At 38.1% G+C, this 25,376-nt stretch overlaps 1 protein-coding gene across 1 annotated transcript; it reads right to left on the reverse strand.

The window, feature by feature from the left end:
• Positions 1 to 1,179: 1,179 nt before the first annotated feature.
• LOC140014218 (uncharacterized) lies at positions 1,180 to 24,818 on the reverse strand. Its single transcript, XM_072064646.1, has 6 exons — positions 24,449 to 24,818; positions 24,249 to 24,308; positions 18,031 to 18,196; positions 6,027 to 6,158; positions 3,131 to 5,874; positions 1,180 to 2,891 (listed from the first exon to the last, which is right to left on the reverse strand). Exons 1-6 carry the CDS (start codon positions 24,816 to 24,818, stop codon positions 1,180 to 1,182), a joined length of 5,184 nt encoding a protein of 1,727 aa, XP_071920747.1.
• Between the last annotated feature and the right edge of the window lie 558 nt (positions 24,819 to 25,376).

Here is a 25,376-nt window from a genome sequence, read left to right on the forward strand (position 1 = left end):
GTCTAGGCTCATAGGTTTCGAGGGGGTGGCCGAGGTGGAGAGTGCTTAGCAGCATTCGGACCTCGGCCTTGTATTTTTTGTAACGCTCTTTTCTGTTGAATGAAATCTATTCCTTCTGTTCTCAGCATTTCAATTTCTTGTTTTGACTTCGTCCCTTGCTTGTCCCCTTTATTTTTTAATAACGAATGCTGGGCATCATATTGTTGAAAAATAACTAAATAGCTGAAGTCAACTTGACAAGATAACTGAAATGAAGTCACAACTTCAAGCATAATACAACCTAAGGTTCTCGGCGTGCCAAGACCTCGGCACTAATGAGCCATCTCGGTAACTAAGTTTACAATACCCCTTGAGGTCAGATTCCACGACTCGGTAAGGGCCTTCCCATTTCGGGCCTAGTTTCCCTTGTGGTTCAGCTCGGCTGACTGAGTTTTTTCTCAGAACCAAGTCTCCAGACTGGAATCTACGGTGTTTGACCCGGGCATTGTAATAGTGTGCCAGTGCGTTTTTGTAGGAGGCTATCCGGGCTGAGGCGAGATCCCTTCGTTCTTCGACAAGCTCGAGGTCCAGGTGCCTCTATTCATCGTTCACCTCGGCGGTATAGGCTGCCAGCCGAGAACTGGGGGTAAGGATCTCAGCCGGGATGACAGCTTCGGCGCCGTAGGTCAGTGAGAATGGGGTCTCTTGTGTTGTTGACCTCGGCGTCATCCTATACGACCACAGGACACTGGGGAGTTCCTCCACCCAAGATGACCCAACTCGGTGTAGTCGGGTCTTGAGACCATGCAGGAGAGTTCGGTTGAAGTTTTCTGCTTGACCATTGGCCTGAGGGTGGCCTACCGAAGTGAAGTGTTGTTTGATGCCGAGGTTCTCGCACCAAGTCTTGAACGGGTTCTCGACAAATTGTCTCCCATTGTCCGAGATGATGATCTGAGGTATGCCGAAGCGGCAGACAATGCATTTCCAAAAGAACTTTTGAATGGCCAACCCCGAGATGGTCCGAAGTGGCTCGGCCTCGACCCACTTAGTGAAGTAGTCCACAGCAGTCACCAGGAAGGTATAGCCCCCGACCGCTTTAGGGAAAGGACCTATGATATCTGTCCCCCATTGCTCGAATGGCCAAGGTGAAGTGATGGGGACCATGAAATTTGAGGGCTGGTGATGCTCGGGTGCGTGGACTTAGCAGGAAGGACAGCCGAGAACGAGGTCCTGGGAGTCTTGCCGAAATGATGGCCAGAAATACCCAAGAAGCATAGCTTTCTTGGCTAACATCCGGTGGCCGACGTGAGCCCCACATAGGCCCTCGTGGATCTCGTGGAGGACCCCGCGTCCTGCCTCGGGGGTGATACACCTCATCCATGGGCCGAGATAGGAGCGTTTGTACAGCTCTCCATCGCGGAGGGCATACCGAGGCGCCTTGCGTTGTATTTTCCTTGCTTCGGCTCGGTCTTCGGGAAGGACTCCTTGACCTAAGAAAAGGATGATCGGGGTCATCCAAGTGGCTTCAGAGTGCACGGGGCAGATCACTTCTTCCACGTATCCTGGTTCCCTCAGGACTTCTACGAGGACGGTTTTGTTGAGGTCAGAGAAGGAGGTGGAAGCCAGCCGGGATAAGGCGTCGGCTCGCTTATTCTGGGACCGGGGTATTCTTTGGATTTCGAAAAACTCGAAGTACGCGGTGAGTTGGTGAACCTTGGAGAGGTACCGTTGCATGGTCTCATCCTTGGCCTCGTACTCACCAAAAACCTGGCGTACTACTAGTTGGGAGTCACTGCGGACGTGGATTTGCTGGGCGCCGAGCCTTCGGGCCAGTTGGAGTCCAGCAATTAAAGCCTCATATTCGGCTTCATTATTGGTGGCCGGGAAGCCAAAGCGGAGGGCGTAGGAGCACATCTCTCCCTGAGATCCTTCCAGAAGAAGTCCGGCACCGCTGACATCTCCATTAGAAGATCCATCCACATACAATCTCCACAGGGAGGGGGTGGACACCTCGGCTAAGGCGGAGGTGGACTCCGGACCTCCCGTGAAGGTGAACTCAGCAAGGAAGTCAGCCAGAGCTTGAGCTTTGATGGCGGTGCGTGGCTCATAGGACAAGTCATATTCTCCCAATTCGACAGCCCACTTGGTGAGGCGACCAGAAGGTTCGGGTCGCACCAATATTTGCCGAATGGGCTGGTCGGTCCTGACCGAGATAGGATGGGTTAAGAAGTAGGGCTTCAACCGCCGAGCTGCGTGGACTAGTCCCAGCACAAGTTTCTCCACCTGAGTGTATCGAGTCTCCGGACCGCGGAGAGCTCGGCTGACGTAGTACACCGGCACTTGGGTGTCCTCATCTCTGATGAGCACAGCGCTGACAGCCTCGTCGGCTGCAGAGAGGTAGAGGTAGAGATTTTCCTCGGGCCGAGGTGAAGCGAGAGTTGGGAGGTGATGCAAGTACTGCTTCAGCTGGTCGAAAGCAGCCTGACACTCCTCAGTCCAGGCGAACTGGTCAGCCTTTTTTAGCACCTTAAAGAAGGGCAGAGCTTTCTCGGCGGATTGGGACAGGAAGCGATTCAGCGCGGCCAGGCGTCCATTCAACCTTTGGACTTCTCGGACGTTCCGAGGTGGGGACATATCTTGAATGGCCTTGACCTTGTCGGGATTGGCCTCGATTCCCCGGCGGGAAACCAAATACCCCAAAAATTTTCCAGAGGTGACGCCGAAGACGCACTTCTTTGGATTCAATTTCATCCTCGAATCCCGCAGGACGCCGAAGACTTCCCTCAAATCGGATAGAAAGGCCGAAGTGGCCTGACTCTTGACAAGGATGTCGCCACGTAGGCCTCCACATTGCGGCCGATCTGGTTTTTGAAGAGGCGATTGATCAATCTCTGGTAGGTCGCCCCGGCGTTCTTTAACCCGAATGGCATGGTAGTATAGCAGTAAGTAACTCGGTCGGTGTAGAACGCTGTTTTCTCTTGCTACTCTTCACTCATTCCTATTTGGTGGTATCCTTTAAAGGCATCTAGGAAGCAAAGGATTTCGTACCCCATCGCTGAGTCGACTAGGGTGTCTATCCTCGGGAGGGGATAGCAGTCTTTGGGGCAGGCCTTATTGAGGTCGGTGAAATCTACACACATTCTCCATCCACCGGTGTCCTTTTTTACCATAACTGGGTTGGACAGCCAGGTGGGGTATTGGACCTCGTGGATCATCTTGGCCGGCAAGAGCTTGTCGACCTCGTCCGATATGGCCTTGCTGCGTTCGGGGCCGAAGTGCCTTCGTTTCTGCCGTACAGGTCGGGCCTGTGGGTTAACGTTAAGTTGGTGAGTCATGAGCTCAGGTGGCACTCCGACCACTTCATCTGCGGACCACGCGAAGATGTCTCGGTGGTCCTTGATCAAGGAGATCATTTCTTCTTTCAGGGGTGAGGGGAGTCCGGCCCCTACTTGGACCAGTTGGTCAGGTTTGGTTTCATCCAAGACCACTTGTTCCACCTCATCCCCGGGCTCAAGTCTGCTGGGCTCTCCTGCCTTGTGAGGGTCGATGCAGTTTATGGAGAGGACAGCCGGCCTCTTTTCTTCTGACCTCGGCAGGGGCTGAGGTCCGACTGCAGCTTGGATGGTGGCGAGGTAGCATTCTCGGGCGGCGCCCACGTCGCTGCTTACCTCGGCCACCCCCGCAGGTGTTGGGAATTTGAAACTCAAGTGGTAGGTTGAGTACACAGCTTTCAAGGCATTGAGCGTGGGCCGGCCTATCAGCATGTTGTAAGGAGAGTCCGCTTTGACCACCGCAAAACTGACAGGCACAGTTCGGCAACGGGGATGACGCCTGATAGTCACCGTTAAATTCACCATGCCCTCCGGGTGGACGACGTGTCCCCCGAACCCGACAAGGGGAGTTCTGACCGGAGTGAGTTGCTCCCGGATCAACTTCAAACTCTCGAAAGTTCGGTAGTACATGACGTCTACCGAGCTTCCGGGGTCAACGTAGACCTTTTTGACTATGTAGTTATTTGTGAGGACCTCAATTATTAGGGTCTCGTGATTACTGGAGGCGGCGGGGACAGGGTCGCTGGTACCGTAGGTGATCACTTCGGATAGTCGGGAGCTCGGCTCGGCCACTTCCATGCCAGCCTGGCGGTATGTCCGTTTCCGCGAGTTCTGGCTATCTCCTCCCGTAGGGCCACCCGAGATGGTGTTGATCACCCCGGCAATATTTGGGCCGTAGCCTGGTGATCTGTCGCGCGGAGGCCTCTGATCCCCCTTAGGTTCCTCAGGACCTCGGCATTGAAGCTTGGTGTCCCGCCTGTCTTCTCGACGAGGATCTCGGCTCTCCCGGTAGGAGGCGCTTCGGTCGAAGCCTCCATCTTTGCGGACAAATTGTTTCAGGTGTCCCTGTCGAATCAGGTTTTCGATCTCTTGCTTCAGATCGTTGCAATCTTCGGTCTCGTGCCCCACGTCTCGGTGGTAGGCACAATAGAGGTTGGAGTTCCTCTTATCTCTCATCCTAGGGATCTCAGGAGGTGTTCGGCCGAGGTGATTCTGTCTCATTACGGCCAAGACATGAGATCGGCTGGAATTGAGAAGTGTCAGCTCAGCGTCCGAGGTGGACGATCGGCCTCTCACGATCCGGTCGAAGACACTCCGGCGGTCTCGAAGTGGGTTTAAAGTGCTACTTGGGCCGGGTTCACCTCGGCCAATGTCTTTCCTCCTCCGGGGATCTTGCCCCGTACGAGATGCTTGGGCTTCTCGCTTCATGCGGTTCACATCCTCACTTCGGATTCCCTGGTCCACTCTATCCCAGAGTTCCCGAAGTGTACGGGGGTACTCCCGATGGATTTCAGTGTTGAAGATTCCCGCCACCAATCCGTTGGTAAAGGCCGCGATAGTTACCTGCTCGTTCTGGTCAGGTATCTGCACATTCTTCTCGTTGAACCTTTGAGTATACGAGCGAAGGGACTCGCCCTGACCCTGTTGCAAGTTCAAGAGGTAAGTTGAAGTCTTGGTTATCGGTCGGGACGACACGAAGCGGTGGATGAACCGGTCTATCAGTTCATCCAGGGAGGAAATGCTCCCCGGCTCTAAACTCCAGAACCACTTGCGGGCAGTCCCATGTAGGAAGATGGGGAAAGCCCGGCATATCACGGCGTCGGGGACGCAGTAGAGTCGGAAGGCGGAGATGAAGGCGCGGAGGTGATCCTCGGGGTCACCTCGGCCGTCATAAGTGTGCAAGTTTGGGAGCCTGAAGTTCGGGGGAACCATCTCCCCATTGATGTCATCAGTAAAGGGCGGAGCCCTCATGTAGTCAGAAGCTAGGCCTCCGGAGCGCCGAAGTGGGTCCTCGGCCCGTTTCCCTAGGAGTCCTCGAGAAAATGCCCGGGAGATGAAGGCAATTTTAGAGGTCGCCTTGGAGGAGGTACGCCTGGAGGTACTCCGAGAGAGACGCCCCTCATCGGAGTCTTCACCTGAAGGTACCTCAGGGGACTTCGTCGGCCTCCTCTTGGAAGACTCGGCTTTTTCTTTTTCCTTTCTTTTGAGGTACCTTCCTAGCTCCTCAAAAATAGTAGGGTTGTGTGATACGAACTCGGCCATCTTGGCGATGGCCTCCTCGTTGTTAGGCTGGGTCCTCGGGGACACTTGCTCTTCAGAAATGCGATCTTGCTGGACTCCCGAGGTCTGCCCAGCCCCAGTTGAGGGAACTCGACCACTTCTGGAGCGCGTGGATCTCATTTTAGTAATAGTAGTCTCGTTCCCACAGACGGCGCCAATTGAAGAGGTGATTTTTGGTTGGTAACTAGACCGACCTGGATCAGTCCTCTCTGAGATGAAGTGAGGTGAACTCCTGTGTCCGAAGTGAACCTCCTTGTCCGAAGTGAGTGGCGGGGCTTCTCCCCTGGGATCACTCCGACGATCAAGTTAGTATGAGAACGAGAATGATGAGAATATGAGTTAATGAACAGTGTAGGCTTACTTGTTGGGAGTGTGAGTGAGGTATTTATAGAAGAGTAGTGGTCAAGACGGAAGGCTCATGCTAGCGGGACCCACTCCCTGGCATTACGGCTCTGTCTCCTGTCAGGAGGTCTGACTCTGACACTGTAGCCGCCTGGGAGTGATGACGGAGGGTGTGGTGCAGGTGCCATTAAGTGCCTCCAGTGCTTTTCAGATAAAGTGCTGGTCCTGGATGATGTCAGGTGGGTTGACATCATCAGCGTGCAGCCGAGGTGGGGGTGCCGAGGTCACCTTCACTGTAGACTAGGGATCTGGTTGAGCTCAGGGGTCATGCTCAAGACACGGACGAGCTCCGATGAGGGACGAGGTGAGTTCACCTCGACCACGCGGGGAGGCCGAGGTGAGCATCCTCAACCGAGATTAAAAATTGCAAGTGGACAGAATATGAAGGCAGCAAGAATCATGAAGAAGCAGTTACTGGACATCACAAAATGTTGTAGGTGCGATCCAGAACATCTGTTGATCAATCTTCTCGGATTCTGCTAATGGGGAAAAAGGCTTAATGCTTTTATCGCTCAAGTTATAAATACCAGAATTCGTGACCCCCATTTGGACATTTTAAACCATATATCCTGTCAAGAAAGTCATCCAGAAAATAAATGGAATTGGGCTTTAGACCTGAATAATCATTTGCTGAGAGCATGAAAGATTGGTTGAATCCGAGGAAAAGCACACGATCATCCAAGGAAGGGACATAGTCCATGACTTTCGTCTTGAAATTGCACTAGTAGAGGCCAATTCTCTGGATCTTGTAGGGCAAGACATCCTTTGGATCCTCTAGAAGAATGGTACCGTCTTCAGCAACACAAGAAGCGTACCACTTGAAGACCATAAAGAGATTTCCTGTTGAATCATCAACAACTATGTAAGCTTTTGACGAGGTTAAAATTTACCAATTAAATCAACTCACAAGTTATAACCTAATACCTCGTTTTACTGCAAGTATACAGATCGAAATATAGTATAGCAAAGGTACAAGGGTCGAATCCCACAGGGAGCAACTTAACAAATACCAGAGTTTTAAACCTTATCTTATTATCTAAACTTTTCAAATTATGTGTTGATCAAAGAATTAAAAACAGATTAAGTGCATGAATCCCAACTAACAAATATGTCAAAAGAAAAGATGTTCTAGGGGAATTAAATCCACTAGCTAGTAAAGATCAGATTTGTCATGTACTTTGTAGTCACAATTCACTCTTGTCTTGGTAGGGAACATTTCCAAATGTATACTTATCTCACTGTTGTGCAGAAAAGCTTTGTCACGATCACTAGGTTCCACCTACTGTCGTGGTGAAAATCAACCAGTGATGATCTTAGGCCTTTGTGAAATATTATGAAAAACCCTTCTAGTGATTCACTACTGTCGTGTGTTTCATGCTAGAATTCAATTAATCTTCTTTCCATTATTGTTTACCACTGTCGTGCGATCACAATAACTGATATAATTTGCAAAAGATGATCAAGCTTTAACAAATGTGAAAATCAAGATTAATGAATTACCAAGAACAAGGTTAGTGAAAACTAGCAGCATACAAATCCAAATCTTGCACCAACCAGTTTCATCTACCCCTAGAACAAGAGATAGATCTAGCTAGCTAGACATGATTATCAAAATAACTCCAACTTCTAATAAAGTAGAAGAAGAGTTAGAAATGAAGGAAAAATGGTAGAGAAAGCTCATATGCAAAACCGACCATAGAAAAGCAATTAAAACCAATCCGATTAGGGTGGTAGAACCGACCCTAGGTGGTGGTTGATAAAAGCTTAATTCAATTACAGAATAAACAAACTCTCCAACTCTTTAAGCACTCAAGCTTTGATAATCAAACCAGCAAGAAGTGAATTTATAAAGATAAAAACTAGAACAACGTGTTTAGAAATATGAAAACTAATATCTAACAGAGCTAAAAACGAAACTAGCTCAAAGAGCTTTATTGAATCTGAAAACTAATCTATTCTAAGCTCTCTATCTACTAACAAAGGTTGGCAAAGGTCTCCCCTTTGTTCTTGAATTGTGAGGGGTATTTATAGGTGTTTGGATGAGTTTAAGACAAAATTTAAATTATAATCCATGACCTCATTGCTTGATTATTGTCAAGAATCTCCAAAATCGCAGCTGCAAATTCAACTAAAATACACAAAAAGTTTTCAAGAAAAGTTGCACATGTATCAAAGTCAGGATTTGCTGCTGGAATTTCTTTTTGACAGATTGCATGAATTATTTCTCCATGAAAACGGCAGAATCTGCTCTTGTGCTAGTCTTGAAAGTCGTACCTCTTTGAATTATCTTTCCATAGCATCAAGAATCATCCCATTTGGACTTTTGTAGGCTGAGATATGGTCAAAATACCATCCTCTGGTCAAACCCCTGTTTCAATTTCCGACCACAGAATGCAGCTTCTGTATTTCGACTTTTTGTCTATGAAAACAGCAGAATTGGATTTCGATGTCTTCATACCAATTGTAGGTCTCTTTCTTAGCTTTAAAATGGTATAAAGATCACCTCAATCTGATAAGTATAGCTCCAGATATAGCCAAAATACCGAAGAATGTCAAAACTGTCTTGACTTGCATTTTCTCACTTGAACATTTTTCACTTCATTTCTCTTTTCTACCACTTGAATTCATCACCAATTATCTACTTTTCACCTCATTTGACATCTTTTGGTGATTGGATCATTAACCTGCAAGAAAATGAAGTTTTTACCATTAAAATCAATAGAAATGCAATATTATCCACTTTTACCAAAAATATATAATTTTACCAAAAACCTCTTTATTTTAATTATAAAACTAAATAATCAACTGAAAATTAACTAATAAAATGCACTTAAAAATACGTAAAATAGACTCTTATCAGCTTTCATCATACATTTGTTCCTCAATATCTTTTCTTGCCCCTGATGATTAGGGCAGAATATGTTTTTAAAAACAAACTCGTCTCTCTTGGGATCCCCGCCCCTGGAAAAATCCCTAGCTTCAAACCTTTTACTACGACGTAGAGTGTAGAAGGTAGAAAGCTTATTGGAGTACACCAATTGATCACACACAGGGTACGTAGGAATCGTGCAAGATCGGTTGAATCACACACAGGCGGGGATGCCGGGATTCCCGTCTCAAATTCGCTCCGTTGTCATCCCTAAGAAATGCTGCTTCATTGGTTCGTTATTGCCATAAAATCATTAATGATTATCTTCAAGGCTTTAAGCATAGAAATGCGCACCATTTTTATTCTCCGTACATTTTGCAAGTGACCTCGATAATTAACTAGAGAGTGGCACACTAATTATATACTTGAAGACCAAATCATGGTAGTTTATTTTAAAGGCCAGACACGAAGAAGATAATTTAATGTTGTAGATGCTCAAGAATTATGGATCTCTTACACAAGTCTCTTTGACTTGATTGCGGACTCTGGGCCTAAATAATTAACATGGCCATGCAATTATCTTGAATGATGAAATAAATTATCCAGATGAAATAACTATTTCGTTAGATTAACAAATCTCAACCAGTCTTTCTTTTAAATAAAACAATTAAGTAGTAATTTATGTGTCTTCCAAATGTAATTAAGCCTGGCCCTTGCCACATCTCGCATGAAATGGTGCAAATTGTCATGATCCTTTAAAACTATTGAGAGACTGTATCCCAAAACAACTGTTTGTGCGTTTGATTCATATATATATATATATATATATATATATATATATATATATAGACACTCAAGCTGCTAAGTGTTTCTTGAATTGGTTCAAGTAATTAAAGCTCTTCAGCATAGTATGCCAATGAAGCAGCCAGAAGAAACCCTTTATTCAAATGTCACTTGTCTCATTTCCCATACTTAGGATGTGAAAATGACTAAGCAATTACTCTCTGATTATCTTACATATACCCAAAAATGTTACTATGAAAACATGGCAAAGCTATTATTACTCTCTGTTACTATCCTTTATCCAGAAATGATTAAGAGTTGAAAGAACACGGAATCGATAAAAGGAAAGCTGAAAACAGAACATTTACTAATAAAGCTTTGCTCTTTAGCTCTTAGGAATCTTACTACTACTACATATTGCACCAAATTATGCCGGTCTTGCAATATATTTTATGCTTCTTAATGTGCAAGGAAAAAGCTTTTACAAATCATATATAAACCAGAACTGAAATATGTACCAAAAATGCCATACTAAGAATAATAAAAGAACAATACTTGTCATGTTATTGTAATCACAAATACTGTCTAACTAATTGCATAGAGAAAATTCTTTTATTTAATACGAGCCCTTTTTGAGGTTTCAAAACTTGAGAGTATTGTATATAAAATTGCCGAAGTTGAAAGAAAGGAAGAAAAGGTGGCACTGTTGTTACAAGAGCAAGCAGAGAATGATCGAAAGATAGAAGAAGCAATCAAAACATCAAACCCAAAATAATTCAAAACCAAAAAAACAAAAAGATTACAGAAAGAAAAACAATAGCAGCAGTCCTTGATGAGTTCAGCAGCAGCAACTAGGCCTGGAAAAAAGCGATGCTTCAGAAGGCTTAGAACATAAGACAGGAGAAATTGGACGCTACATATCATCACAACAATGCCAATATAATCCTCCAAAGCTCGATCCCCGACGTCTTTGTGATAATCACATCTCCAGATTAAAACACTAACGCTTGAGATGTGACTCAAGGCTATCGTCCAATATCCGCGCTGATTTAGACGAGGAGGAGCCAGTCCCTGCCGGTTAAACAAGTAGGCAACAAGGGAATGGCGTTGAAAATCAGCACTGTTAGAAGTATCCAGTTGAGGACGGCAGCAAAGGGCAGGCAAGCGAGGAATATATAATGCAGGTAAAATATGAATGCCATGTCATATAGTTAAAACGTTGAGTTCCGACGACGCTGCAGAGAAAATTGGCAGAGGCTAGCTGTTGGGACCTGCAATGGGCATGAGGAAGGGAACTGGTATCCTTTTTGATCTAGATAGAATCCCAGAACAAGTGAGAGTAGTGACTGAAAAAGCCAGAAATTTTCTACAAGTAGTAGTACGATTCTTGGCATTTTTCTTTCTTTTTTCACTTCAGTAGTTTTTTTGTTTTATAATTTGTTCAAGATTGGAGAATCAAGAAGAATGAAACAGTTGGGAATTGGGACTTTTGAGAGCAAAATGCAGAGAAATGGGACCAAATATTGGAGAAGAATGAAGATGGACTCTTTCAAGCTGAATTTGGCTTGTGCTCTTTGCCTGTGAAATATGCCACCGGACCTAGCAAAACAGCAGCTCTACATCTAAAATTTGGTCCCAGATTGATCATACAGTTGCTATTGAACGTAATCACTCACCATTTGGTTTAATCTAGTCACAGGATCAATCAAGATGCGAAAATATCAATTTTCAAATAGGCAAAATTGCAAAGGTAATCAATATCTGCTTTAACTTTAAAATATATAAACTCTGATTTTTAGACATTAAAGAAGTAGAAACACGAGTGAGGGAGTTTTTTTTATTATTCTTATTATTAGATTCGTATACTAAGTTTACCAAATTGTTTTCCAAATTTAGTCATAGTATGATTAAACGAATAATAAGGATGATAGCTTTCCAGAAGCTATAGTTCATTATGTGCTCTTATTCTATGCTAATGAACCAACAGCAAATTTTAGCCAGCTTAAAGCCAACAAACGTTGTTTAGTCCTTTAATTTTAAAAAAAAATTAATTCTTAAGTAGTTTTTTTTAATTATTTCGTCAATTCTAGCATTGGATCAGATTTATTAATGATGAAGAGATATTAAATGTTCAAGATCATTCTCCATTACATTTACTATCAATGAAACAAGAATCAGTAATAATTTAAAGGGAAAATCATCCAAAATGTCCCTCACATTTTGTAAAATGACTTTTTTCGTCCCTCACTTTTAAAAGTGTAATTTTATATCCCTTACAAATTCACATCGGACAAATTTAGTCACTAACTAGCTTTTCGATCATTTTTTGGCCGGAATCCATCATGTGCAAGGCACGTGATCATTGTTGGAGGGTAAATTTGTCAAATTATATTTTACATAATTTGATCTATAGTCCTCCACATTTTATAAAATAAATTTTTTCGTCCCTCACATTTTATAAAATGATTTTTTTCATCCCTCACATTTCACAAAATGAATTTTTCCATCCCTCATATTTCAAAAAATGAATTTGTCATTTCTCACTAATTATGTGTGTGAATACATTTTTTTAAACACATGTATATGTCTATTTGATTTTGCTTAATAATAATAGTATAACACATGTATGTAATTGGGCCCAACTTGTGGGCTATCTTTTCTTTTTGTATAATTATGACTAATATTTACCAATAGAACCTTAATTTGCATATTCTTATTGTATTTTGACCGAAAATAGCTTTATTGGCCAACTTATAAATGAATGCAAGATTATTTACTAGCTAATACCAGATGAAATCAAATGATCACGTATAATATATGGTATTGGTATTGTTAAGTGAAATCAAATAGAGACATAAATATATTTATGCTATTCGTATTATTAAGCAAAATCAAATAGACATATACATGTGTTTAAACAAAATGTATTCACACACATTTTTTTTTAGGGTTTCCCTCACATACATAATTAGTGAGGGATGGAAATATTCATTTTTTGAAATGTGAGGGATGGAGAAATTCATTTTGTGAAATGTGAGGGATGAAAAAAATCAATTTATAAAATGTGAGGAACGAAAAAATTTATTTTATAAAATGTGGAGGACTATAGATCAGATTATGTAAAATATAATTTGACAAATTTACCCTTCAAAAATGATCACGTGCCTTGCACATGATGGATTCTGGCCAAAAAATGATCGGAAACCTAGTTAGGGACTAAATTTGTCCGATGTGAATTTGTAAGGGATATAAAATTACACTTTTAAAAGTGAGGGATGAAAAAAGTCATTTTACAAAATGTGAGGGACGTTTTGGACGATTTTCCCTAATTTAAATCTGGGTTCAATGTTTAAGTGTGGAATAACAGGAAGAATTGCTCAACTTTACTGGGCTGATCAGAAATTGGCTCATAGTGCATGCAATTATTAATGATGTTCGACAAATCATTCACAGTGCCAAAATTTAAAACCAACTAATATCAGGTAATCATTGCTTATAGGCATGTCAATGGGTAGGATCTGGGTTGGATTCCTTTTATCCAGATCCAGACCCATTTAATTTAGTTAGACCTAAACTCAAATCCAGACCCTTTTGGGTCTGAAAAAGTAAGTCCATACCCAAACCCTTATAGATCTGGGTATTCAATGGACATCCATGGGTATTTTCTGAACATATTAAAGTAAAAAAGTATTTAAAATATATAGAGTTCATAAATAATATAAATACCATCTAATTTTTGTTTTCAAATAATAAAATTAACATTCAACAAGTTGGATGCAATATTGTGAATTCAAAGAAAGAATTATTGTCGACTACTTCTATATATTTTCAAAGATTCAACTGCATCCACATCCAATATTTCATTTATTTGCCTTTACCTTTTCTCCTTTTTTTGAAAAAGTTTGTACCAATTACAATGATAACTAGGACTAGTTTTTAAAAAAAGAAAGCAACCATAACATATATAAATATTTAGTCTTATTAAAAAAATGTAATTTTGTACCTCTTTTTCTTATTTAAACTTCAATGTTGGTAGATATCTCGCAATCCAGCACTAAAATAGTTAATGAGATAAATGTCATTTGACTAAGGATCGATGGCAAATAAATAATAGAATAAGAAAATTTATAAACACTTACTCATTTTTTTTATTCAATCCAATCATCAGTAATCACTAATGTTTCAACCATATCTAGAAGCAATTTGGCACGAGTCTCATCAATCACCCAACCATCAATACTAAATGCAGATTCTAATACCATAAAATCTTATCGTATTTGATCCAAATGCCATAAAATATTATATTATTTTATAAATTAACTAATATATATATTGTTTAGGGAAAATCGTCCAAAACGTCCCTCACATTTTGTAAAATAACTTTTTTCGTCCCTCACTTTTAAAAGTGTAATTTTATATCCCTTACAAATTCACATCGGACAAATTTAGTCACTAACTAGGTTTTCGATCATTTTTTGGCCGGAATCCATCATGTGCGAGGCACGTGATCATTTTTGAAGGGTAAATTTGTCAAATTATATTTTACATAATCTGATCTATAGTCCTCCACATTTTATAAAATAAATTTTTTCGTCCCTCACATTTTATAAAATGATTTTTTTCATCCCTCACATTTCACAAAATGAATTTTTCCATCCCTCATATTTCAAAAAATGAATTTGTCATTTCTCACTAATTATGTGTGTGAATATATTTTTTTAAACACATGTATATGTCTATTTGATTTTGCTTAATAATAATAGCATAACACATGTATGTAATTGGGCCCAACTTGTGGGCTATCTTTTCTTTTTGTATAATTATGACTAGGGAAAATCGTCCAAAACATCCCTCATATTTTGTAAAATGACTTTTTTCATCCCTCACTTTTAAAAGTGTAATTTTATATCCCTTACAAATTCACATCGGACAAATTTAGTCCCTAACTAGGTTTCCGATCATTTTTTGGCCGTAATCCATCATGTAAAATATAATTTGACAAATTTACCCTTCAAAAATGATCACGTGCCTTGCACATGATGGATTCTGACCAAAAAATGATCGGAAACCTAGTTAGGGACTAAATTTGTCCGATGTGAATTTGTAAGGGATATAAAATTACACTTTTAAAAGTGAGGGATGAAAAAAGTCATTTTACAAAATGTGAGGGACGTTTTGGACGATTTTCCCTTTAAAAAAATGTATTCACACACATAATTAGTGAGAAATGACAAATTCATTTTTTGAAATATGAGGGATGGAAAAATTCATTTTGTGAAATGTGAGGGATGAAAAAAATTATTTTATAAAATGTGAGGGACGAAAAAATTTATTTTATAAAATGTGGAGGACTATAGATCAGATTATGTAAAATATAATTTGACAAATTTACCCTTCAAAAATGATCACATGCCTTGCACATGATGGATTCCGGCCAAAAAATGATCGAAAACCTAGTTAGGGACTAAATTTGTCCGATGTGAATTTGTAAGGGATATAAAATTACACTTTTAAAAGTGAGGGACGAAAAAAGTCATTTTACAAAATGTGAGGGACGTTTTGGACGATTTTCCCAATAAAAAAAAATGAGTAAGTGTTTATAAATTTTCTTATTCTATTATTTATTTGCCATCGATCCTTAGTCAAATGACATTTATCTCATTAACTATTTTAGTGCTGGATTGCGAGATATCTACCAACATTGAAGTTTAAATAAGAAAAAGAGGTACAAAATTACATTTTTTTAATAAGACTAAATATTTATATATGTTATGGTTGCTTTCTTTTTTTAAAAACTAGTCCTAGTTATCATTGTAATTGGTACAAACTTTTTCAAAAAAAGGAGAAAAGGTAAAGGCAAATAAATGAAATATTGGATGTGGATGCAGTTGAATCTTTGAAAATATATAGAAGTAGTCGACAATAATTCTTTCTTTGAATTCACAATATTGCATCCAACTTGTTGAATGTTAATTTTATTATTTGAAAACAAAAATTAGATGGTATTTATATAAGGGAAAATAGTCCAAAACGTCCCTCACATTTTGTAAAATGACTTTTTTCATCCCTCACTTTTAAAAGTGTAATTTTATATCCCTTACAAATTCACATCGGACAAATTTAGTCCCTAACTAGGTTTCCGATCATTTTTTGGCCAGAATCCATCATGTGCAAGGCACGTGATCATTTTTGAAGGGTAAATTTGTCAAATTATATTTTACATAATCTGATCTATAGTCCTCCACATTTTATAAAATAAATTTTTTCGTTCCTCACATTTTATAAAATGATTTTTTTCATCCCTCACATTTCACAAAATGAATTTCTCCATCCCTCACATTTCAAAAAATGAATATTTCCATCCCTCACTAATTATGTATGTGAGGGAAACCCTAAAAAAAAATGTGTGTGAATATATTTTGTTTAAACACATGTATATGTCTATTTGATTTTGCTTAATAATACGAATAGCATAAATATATTTATGTCTCTATTTGATTTCACTTAACAATACCAATACCATATATTATACGTGATCATTTGATTTCATCTGGTATTAGCTAGTAAATAATCTTGCATTCATTTATAAGTTGGCCAATCAATCTATTTTCGGTCAAAATACAATAAGAATATGCAAATTAAGGTTCTATTGGTAAATATTAGTCATAATTATACAAAAAGAAAAGATAGCCCACAAGTTGGGCCCAATTACATACATGTGTTATGCTATTATTATTAAGCAAAATCAAATAGACATATACATGTGTTTAAAAAAGGGAAAATCGTCCAAAACGTCCCTCACATTTTGTAAAATGACTTTTTTCGTCCCTCACTTTTAAAAGTGTAATTTTATATCCCTTACAAATTCACATCGGACAAATTTAGTCACTAACTAGGTTTTCGATCATTTTTTGGCCGGAATCCATCATGTGCAAGGCACGTGATCATTTTTGAAGGGTAAATTTGTCAAATTATATTTTACATAATCTGATCTATAGTCCTCCACATTTTATAAAATAAATTTTTTCGTCCCTCACATTTTATAAAATGATTTTTTTCATCCCTCACATTTCACAAAATGAATTTTTCCATCCCTCATATTTCAAAAAATGAATTTGTCATTTCTCACTAATTATGTGTGTGAATACATTTTTTTAAACACATGTATATGTCTATTTGATTTTGCTTAATAATAATAGCATAACACATGTATGTAATTGGGCCCAACTTGTGGGCTATCTTTTCTTTTTGTATAATTATGACTAATATTTACCAATAGAACCTTAATTTGCATATTCTTATTGTATTTTGACCGAAAATAGCTTTATTGGCCAACTTATAAATGAATGCAAGATTATTTACTACCTAATACCAGATGAAATCAAATGATCACGTATAATATATGGTATTGGTATTGTTAAGTGAAATCAAATAGAGACATAAATATATTTATGCTATTCGTATTATTAAGCAAAATCAAATAGACATATACATGTGTTTAAACAAAATGTATTCACACACATTTTTTTTTAGGGTTTCCCTCACATACATAATTAGTGAGGGATGGAAATATTCATTTTTTGAAATGTGAGGGATGGAGAAATTCATTTTGTGAAATGTGAGGGATGAAAAAAATCATTTTATAAAATGTGAGGAACGAAAAAATTTATTTTATAAAATGTGGAGGACTATAGATCAGATTATGTAAAATATAATTTGACAAATTTACCCTTCAAAAATGATCACGTGCCTTGCACATGATGGATTCTGGCCAAAAAATGATCGGAAACCTAGTTAGGGACTAAATTTGTCCGATGTGAATTTGTAAGGGATATAAAATTACACTTTTAAAAGTGAGGGATGAAAAAAGTCATTTTACAAAATGTGAGGGACGTTTTGGACGATTTTCCCTATTATTTAATAAAATAAATATGGGTCTGGGTAAGGTCTGGTATGGATGTGGATTTGGATATGGATTCTAGAAAACCAGACCCTACCCAGACCCATAACTCTCTCACAGGATCTAGGTCTGGGTAGGATCTGGATTTGAAAAATTAAATCCAAATCCTACCCAAATATATTGGGTCTGGGTTGGATCCGGATAAGACCCGACCCATTGACATGCCTAATTGCGTATATAAAGTTTTGAATCCCAGCAGTCCAATTGCTAATAATCATATGGAGAAAAAACAAAAAAAAAAAAAAAGAGAAAGAGAAAAAGGAAAATAAAATAGGCAATTTTTTGGGAAGCAAAACCAGGAATTCTTAGATAATTTGTCCAGCTGCCCCTTAAGACTAAGAGTTCAAACTTCAAATCAATATTGTCAAGTCATTTTCACTTTCTTTTTTTTTTTTTCTCTCTAGGAAATCATTTTTGTTTTCTACCTGCTTTCATCTTTCCCGTAATCAAATCCCTTCACTCTCATCATAGCTTTAATGTCTAACAAAGGATAAAGAGACACTGGAATTGCAAAATTGTTTCTAATGGTCACACAGATTTCTGGCAGCTTTGCTCTCAATGCTAATCTGAACTTCTTTGGTATCTGCAGGACTGCAACAAAGAAATTCTAAGTTACCAAATTTATGAATCAAATCGCATGCATGATTGCTTTGAGATGTTATTTGTCATTCCAGTCACATCAATTCTCAATCCCATAAGTTAAATTTCTTAGTTAAATTGCTAGCAAAGTTTTAGAGTGGAGTTAGAGTCTGATACGTGCTATAGTAACTAAGCAATACTTGAACTCAACACTTGAGGTTTCTTTTTTTTTTTGTAATCCTTTTTTGATGATAAAAAATCTTTAGGCGCAAGAAAAATTTTATAATTTCTAGTCAATTGAAAAAAAAAAGAAACAAATAAGAAAATACAAGTAAACTGTTGAATTCGACTTGAACTCTGTTTGTGGAATTCTGATCTAAAAAAATTGACATGAGCAATTGTCTTGAACGATATATACACATAATTTTCAATTTTTCTAGTCAATAACTACTTTTCATATTAATAAATCTCAACTAGTCTTAAACCTAAAAATAAACACAATTATTCAGTGATTTTTTTTTTTTAAATTCCTGTCCCTTGCCCCATCTCCCAAGAAAGAATGCAATCCCAATTTATAATGATCTCTTACCGGCCTTGATATCTCATACATCTGTTTGCCAGAATTGATTCATAGACCAACTCAAGCAACCATGAATTCCTCTATTTGGTTCAAGTAATTAAAGCTCTTCGGCATAGTATGCGAATAAAGCTGCCAGAAATAAAACCTTCGAGTCAAATGCCACTTGTTTCATATCCCATACTTTGGTAAGTGAAAATGACCAAGCAATTACTCTTTGTTTATCTTTTACCCAATAACGTTATGAGTACATGGCAAAGCTATTAGGAGTATTAATCTCTGTTACTATCTTTTGGTCCTAAAAAGATAAAGATTTGAAAAACACGATATTGATAAAATAGAAGGTTGAAAAGACAACAGTTACTAAATTAAGCTCAACTTATTTAACTTTTGGGAATCTTACTATTTTCACATCACAATTAAGCTTTTGGTGAAATATTTTAAATTCTTTTGAATGTGCAAGGAAGTTAAAGCTTATACAATTATACAATGGGTCTGTTTAGCAGGTGTCTAACGAGCATTCCTTAAAATATATTTCAGATGTTATATTTTTAAAAATATAAAATTAATTAGAAAAAATAAATAAATACAAAAGAGAGTAGGTAAGCTTAAATAGGATAAGTATATAAATATAATTGAGGGTAATAATTGCTAGTATGTACATATATATGGTAAGTTAGATGAATTTTAGGTATGTTATCAAGTATCCACTAGGAACCCATTAGAAAAACTCTTATACAAATCATATAAACAGGAACCAGAAATTATATAGAAAATCATATTAAAAGTAATAAGAAGAACAATAGTTCTTATGTTAATGCAATCACAAGTACTATCTAATTAATATAAAGGTTAAAGGGCTCACAAATGATTTTTTATGATGCCAGCCCTTTTTGAGGTTTCAAATCTTGAGACACAATATATTACATCTATTAAGTAACTATTAAGACATATATTGGAGGATTTCCAAGTTTTTCAAGCTAAACAATACACCATTCTAATTGATTAACATGTATAATAATATTTCTGATGAACTGATTTTCATTGTATATAATAAAATTGCACAACTAGAACAACACCACGGGAGGGAGAAGGTAATATTACTACTAGCAGAGCAACTACAGAATGATCAAAAGCCATAAGAAGAAGCAATAAAAACTTCAAACAGAAACAAAAAACAAGAAAGAAAGAACAACAATAGACAATAGTAGTACTAGACTAATTCAGCAGCAACAGAGAATTAGGCCAGTGGTCTGTTATAATCCCTCAAACGCCTGGAAGAAAGTAATAGAATGTGGAGCAAAAGAAATTGGTTGGCACAAACTATCAGTACAAATCCAACCGAACCCTCCAGATCTCCAACCCGATCTTGGCAAATAACCCATCTCTGTTGTAAAATCGCAAGGCTCGAGATATAACTGTGGGCCATGGGGCGAAATCGCAGCTGGTTTAGACGAGGGGGAGCCAATCCCTGCGGTTTAAACTCGTAAGCAATGATTCGGTGGAAGAGAAATGGAATGGAGTTGAAAACCAGCACTGTCAAAAGTATCCAGTTGAGGAGGTTTCTGAAAGGCAGGAAAGCCTGGAATGTATTGTGGAGGAGCAACATATATATCATGTCAAGGATAAAGGGTCGGGTTTTGATGAGGAAGGAGAGCAAAAAAGCCCACGCTATTGAGAGAATTGGCACCAGCAAAGGATGTGAGGAAGGGAACAGGTAGTGATTTAGTTCCAGATAGCCTCCCAGCACATATGATAGTAGTGCCTGAAAAAACCAGAAATTTTCCACAAGCCATAGCATCCTTTTTGACATTTTTTTTTTTACCGTTTCTTTCTTTAGGGGCTAGAGGAAAGGAAAGTTAGGAGTTGGGACTTGTGAGAGAGGAGAAATGAGGTCAAATATTGGAGAAAACGATAGTCCGTGTTTAAGGTGAATTTTGTTTGTGACTTTTGCTTGGTGGAGCTGGGCTACTTATACTGGAACATTTATATTTTGCTTTTTCCTTCCCCCCCACCCCCCAAAAGTGTAAATTTTGGCCGACTATACTAATGTTGTAAAATGTACAATAATTTATGTTAATATATTGATAAGGGTTTATTTTACGTATTTTTAAGTGCATTTTATTAGTTGATTTTCGTTTAATTATTTAGTTTTATAACTAAAATAAATAGGTTTCGGTAAAAATATACATTGTTTGGTAAAAGTTGCTATTATTGCATTTCTATTGATTTTAGTAATAAAAACTTCATTTTTATGCAGGTTTAATGATTCAATCACCAAAGGATATCAAGTGAGGTGAAAAATAGATAATTGGTGATGAATTCAAGTGGTTAAAAGAGAAATGAAATGAAAAACGTTCAAAGTGAGGAAATGCAATTCAAAACAGTTTTGATACTCTTCGGCATTTCGACTATATCTGGAGCTACATTTATTGGACTGAGGTGATCTTTATACCATTTTAAAGCTAAGAAAGAGATCTACAATTGTTATGAAAACATCAAAATCCAATTCTGCTGTTTTCATGGACAAAAAGTCGGAATACAGAAGCTGCATTCTGTGATCGAAAATCGAAATAGGGGTTTGACCAGGTGATAGTATTTCAATCATATCTCAGGCTACAAAGCTCCGATTTGGATGATTTTTAAAGATTGTAAAGCTAACTCAAAGGGCTACAACTTTTGTGTTTTTCACAAAAGCTGGTTTGGGCTTCATCATCGAGAAAATCGCAGTTGAAACAAGGCCAAGTTGAAAATGTGAGTTGAGAAAACGTGAGTTGATGCCGCGTTTTGTAGCCGAAAAGTTGCAAATTGCTCAGCCATTTCTCGTGTTCATGCTACTTTCTGCCATAAGCTACAAGGGAATTCGGTGCATATACTTCAGAAGACAAAAGGGCAAGAAAGGTGGCTTATTTTCAAGTCAAAAACTTTTGTTATTGACTATCCTAACAAAGTTTAGATTTGGGAATCAAAAGGTGGAATTTGACTTGGAAAAAAGGGAGTCTTGAGCAGTTTTTATGCAGAGACATTGGGAGATGTCTAGATATCCATAGGTAGCCAGATTTTCTGATAGCAAAAACTCTCTCTAGCTAGTAAATTTTGTAGGAACACTTAGAGGCTTCATCTTGTAATCATCTAGTACAAGACATAGGAGATTCTTGGAGGGCTTCACCATTAATTGGCTAAGCTTTTCTTTATCTTTCTTGTACTGAGATGTTTTCCATTAATGAAGTTATGAGTTTGATTAATTTATCATTAATGAGTAGCTAAATTTCTATAGCTAAATTTCTATATCTAGGGAGTAGATGAAATTTATGGCCAAATGATATGAATTGAATGTGATTTATACTTGTTGTATCTTGTATTAACTTGTCTACTTGTGTATGCTTGATTACTTGTTGTTGTTTGATCACCAATAGCAGGTTTATAGTTGTTATTACTCATTGAGAAATGGTAAAAACAATAGAATAACATGAGTGGAGTTTGAGATGTTAATTCATGAGAATAGAATTACACTCAAGTGGATTAAATCTGCATTTCATGCATGAAAAAGAGCAGTTTCAGTTTTTGCCAAGAGATTAGGAAAAACCAAACTGTTTTAGACCAATTTTATCATGAGAATAAAGTTTTGGCAATTTTGGAAATGAACCCCTAGTTAAACAAGAGTAGTAACAAGTATTAAATTTATTCATTTTGATCATTTGTATCATAAGTGGAATCTACATCCCTAGATTCAAGTATTTAGTGAATTTTTCTCCATTTGTGATATTGCAATTTTTTAGCTAAGGATTTTAGATAGTAAAAAGATTGTAATCAGATTTAACTCTGAATTTTCTGCTCAAATATATTGTGAGTCTAAATAATAGAGTAAATTGGGATCTAATAATTGTTTAAATTGCTCCTCGTGGGATCGACCCGATACATACCTTACATTACGATTTTGGCCTGTGTACTTGCAGTCAAACGGGTATAAATTCGGATTTAACTTGCACTTGTAGTAAAAAACCCGTCATATATACCAAATATTGTACATAATCTTAACAAACTATCTGCAACAAAATACTATAGGAGCTCTATATTCTAGACCTAAGAGTTAACACCAAATTGATAATGTGTGATTTAGGAGCTCTATTTTCTAGACCTAAGAGTTGACACCAAATTGATAATGTGTGATTTAGTTTGGTAACGTATGCATGATCCAGTGCTACATTAGTAAAACAAAATTCACCTAAATTTTGCTTTGCAATTAATATTACAATTCAGCTTAAGCCATTAAGACGTGAGTAGTGTTGTCTGGCCACTACTAATTCGAGGATAAGTAATTATAGTATTTGCTACTCACAATTGACAAGGTCATGTTGAAAAATTCCACCAGCATTTTTGGTTGGAGAAAAAGATTATTTTTCTTACCAAAGTAGCATAATGATAAGCACGGCTTTGTTTCATCATGTGTGGTAGGTTTCCAAAAGCTAAAGTTTTTGACGTGAACCTTGTATACATGGTGATCCAATTGTATGCTAATCAACATAATTCACCTAGTTCTTATTATTATTTTTTTTTTCATAAAAGGTCATGTGTTCATTTCTCACCCTTCCATGTAAAAACTAGCATTAGTAAATAATAATTGGTAATGATGTTAGATTAAAAAAATTAATTTTTTATATACTGACAATATATACACTATCAACATATATAAGATTTATTTTAAAAAAATGATTAGACAAGTCTTAACAACGTTCACATAACAGTGATAAAATTTGGTATTTCAATAAGGCAGTGGACTCACTACTTGGACTTTGCAGCAATGGACTCTTAATTTGGACTTAGCAAGACATCGTCAATTGGAGATCTTTATGTATACGTTGTCTGCATATGGGATCTTGGAGTTGGAATTTACCTCGTTCTTTCGTCTTCTTGAATTCCTTTGAATCTTAGTTTGACAATCATTTTTTATCAATAATTTGTGAATACCCTAATAAGTTATCTATAATCTTAGAAGTGATGTTTTATGCATAAAACGCAAAGAGGGGAGGTAAGCCGGGGCGTTCGATCAAGTGAGGATTACCTCCCAAAAGCAGACAAAGTACGAACTACGGTTATCTCTCAGAAGAGTAGGACTAATCTACCTAGCTTGGGGGTTTTTCTACAAAAACTAACAATCCGAACATCATGGCAAAGAGAATAGATTACATGTATTATTAATAGCTTTCGATTGAATTGCACTACTATTTGTTTAAAGAAAAATCAAGAAATATACAATGCAACCGCTCTAGATCTATCAATCTCACACATCATAAAGATTAGCTTTTGGAATATAATCCTACTCCTAAGTGATCAATGTTTTAGCAAATCGTAGGTCAAAACTGTCACAGCCTAATTTCCTTTGTAAGTACCTCACAGACTAAAAGGAGTATACAAATTGGCTGTTTCAGCCAATAAACTCTCAATCATCTAACGCTGACGATTGAGCCTATATTATAAGCCCATTGCCTTTGCCATTTGCCTCCCTCTCAGAAGTCCCACTGTTCAATTCTTCTTCAAGATCTTCCACTACTCAAAAGCCCACCAAGAAACAACTCATAAAATGCCAATAATATTTGGAGAAAACTTCTGGCGTTGTCAGTTATCACTCACACATGGGCTGGGATTCTATCTGGTTTTTACAGGATGCCAGCACCAATCCCCTTCACCATGGCCACTGCTGGTGCCCATAGCCTTGGTCATTTTGGTCTGCTTCCTCTTCAGAACGCCGCCCTTTATCCTAGACCTTGCAGCCGTGTTCCTTCTCCACTTCCTCTCTCCCACTTTGCCGCCTACCTCAACTGGATCCTTCTCCCAGGGCTGATACTCAACGCCATCTCCTTCCTCTTCTACCATCTTGCTTATTTTCTCCACCCGCAAGCACAGGTCTGGCCGCGAATAACGGCCCTCCAGTTTTTCTTCATTTTCTACGTCTACAACTATTGCGTTCAGAATTTGTACCTGGAGTGGGATAGCCAAGAAGGCAATAGAGGTTGCAGGGCAGGAGTAATTATTGGCACTTATTTTCTCTTTGATCATCTTTTGTATATTCGGGAGCAGCTAAGACGTTTGAGGGAAGTTGCTGGTCATCTTGCTCTGGAGTAGGATAGTATTTTAGCTAGTCATGATCCTTTGCTTTGGTAACAAAGTTGGAAAAAAATGTAGTAGTCCTTTTGTTGTTATCCTTTTTTTAAAAAAAAAAAATTCTTAAGGTTTTATCGTCTAGTAGTACTATTGCTTAATCTAAGGGAAATGATGTTTTGATGCTAGGGTTTGGAGAAGTAAAGAGAGAAGTGGAAGATTATGGGTAAATATTGGACCTGTTCTGATACTTTAGATGCAAGATTTTTCTTGATGTTTATTTTTTTATGGTATTTGTTTATGCTTTTCTCTTGGACATTCATCATGATATTATGATCAAGTTGTAATGCTCAGTCATTTTAAGTAGATTTGCTGTAGATATTAAGTAGATTTTAAGTAGATTAGAACTGACAAGATTTGCTCAGTCATTTTTTTTCCTTTTTTGTTTATGTTTTAAGTAGATTTTCACAGTTCATCAATTTCTAGCATAGCATGTCATTAATCATTTAATTCCAA

Source organism: Coffea arabica, chromosome 9c (genome assembly GCF_036785885.1).
Source record: "Coffea arabica cultivar ET-39 chromosome 9c, Coffea Arabica ET-39 HiFi, whole genome shotgun sequence".
Lineage (NCBI taxonomy): Eukaryota > Viridiplantae > Streptophyta > Magnoliopsida > Gentianales > Rubiaceae > Coffea > Coffea arabica.

Coding starts and splice junctions, on each gene's coding strand:
- LOC140014218 (XM_072064646.1), bottom strand. CDS start 24,818: ATGATCAAAGAGAAAATAAGTGCCAATAATTACTCCTGCCCTGCAACC. Junction 5,875..6,026: donor CAGAGCCGTAATGCCAGGGA/GTGGGTCCCGCT, acceptor GAGTGATCCCAG/GGGAGAAGCCCCGCCACTCA. Junction 2,892..3,130: donor TATGGTAAAAAAGGACACCG/GTGGATGGAGAA, acceptor TTCGGGTTAAAG/AACGCCGGGGCGACCTACCA.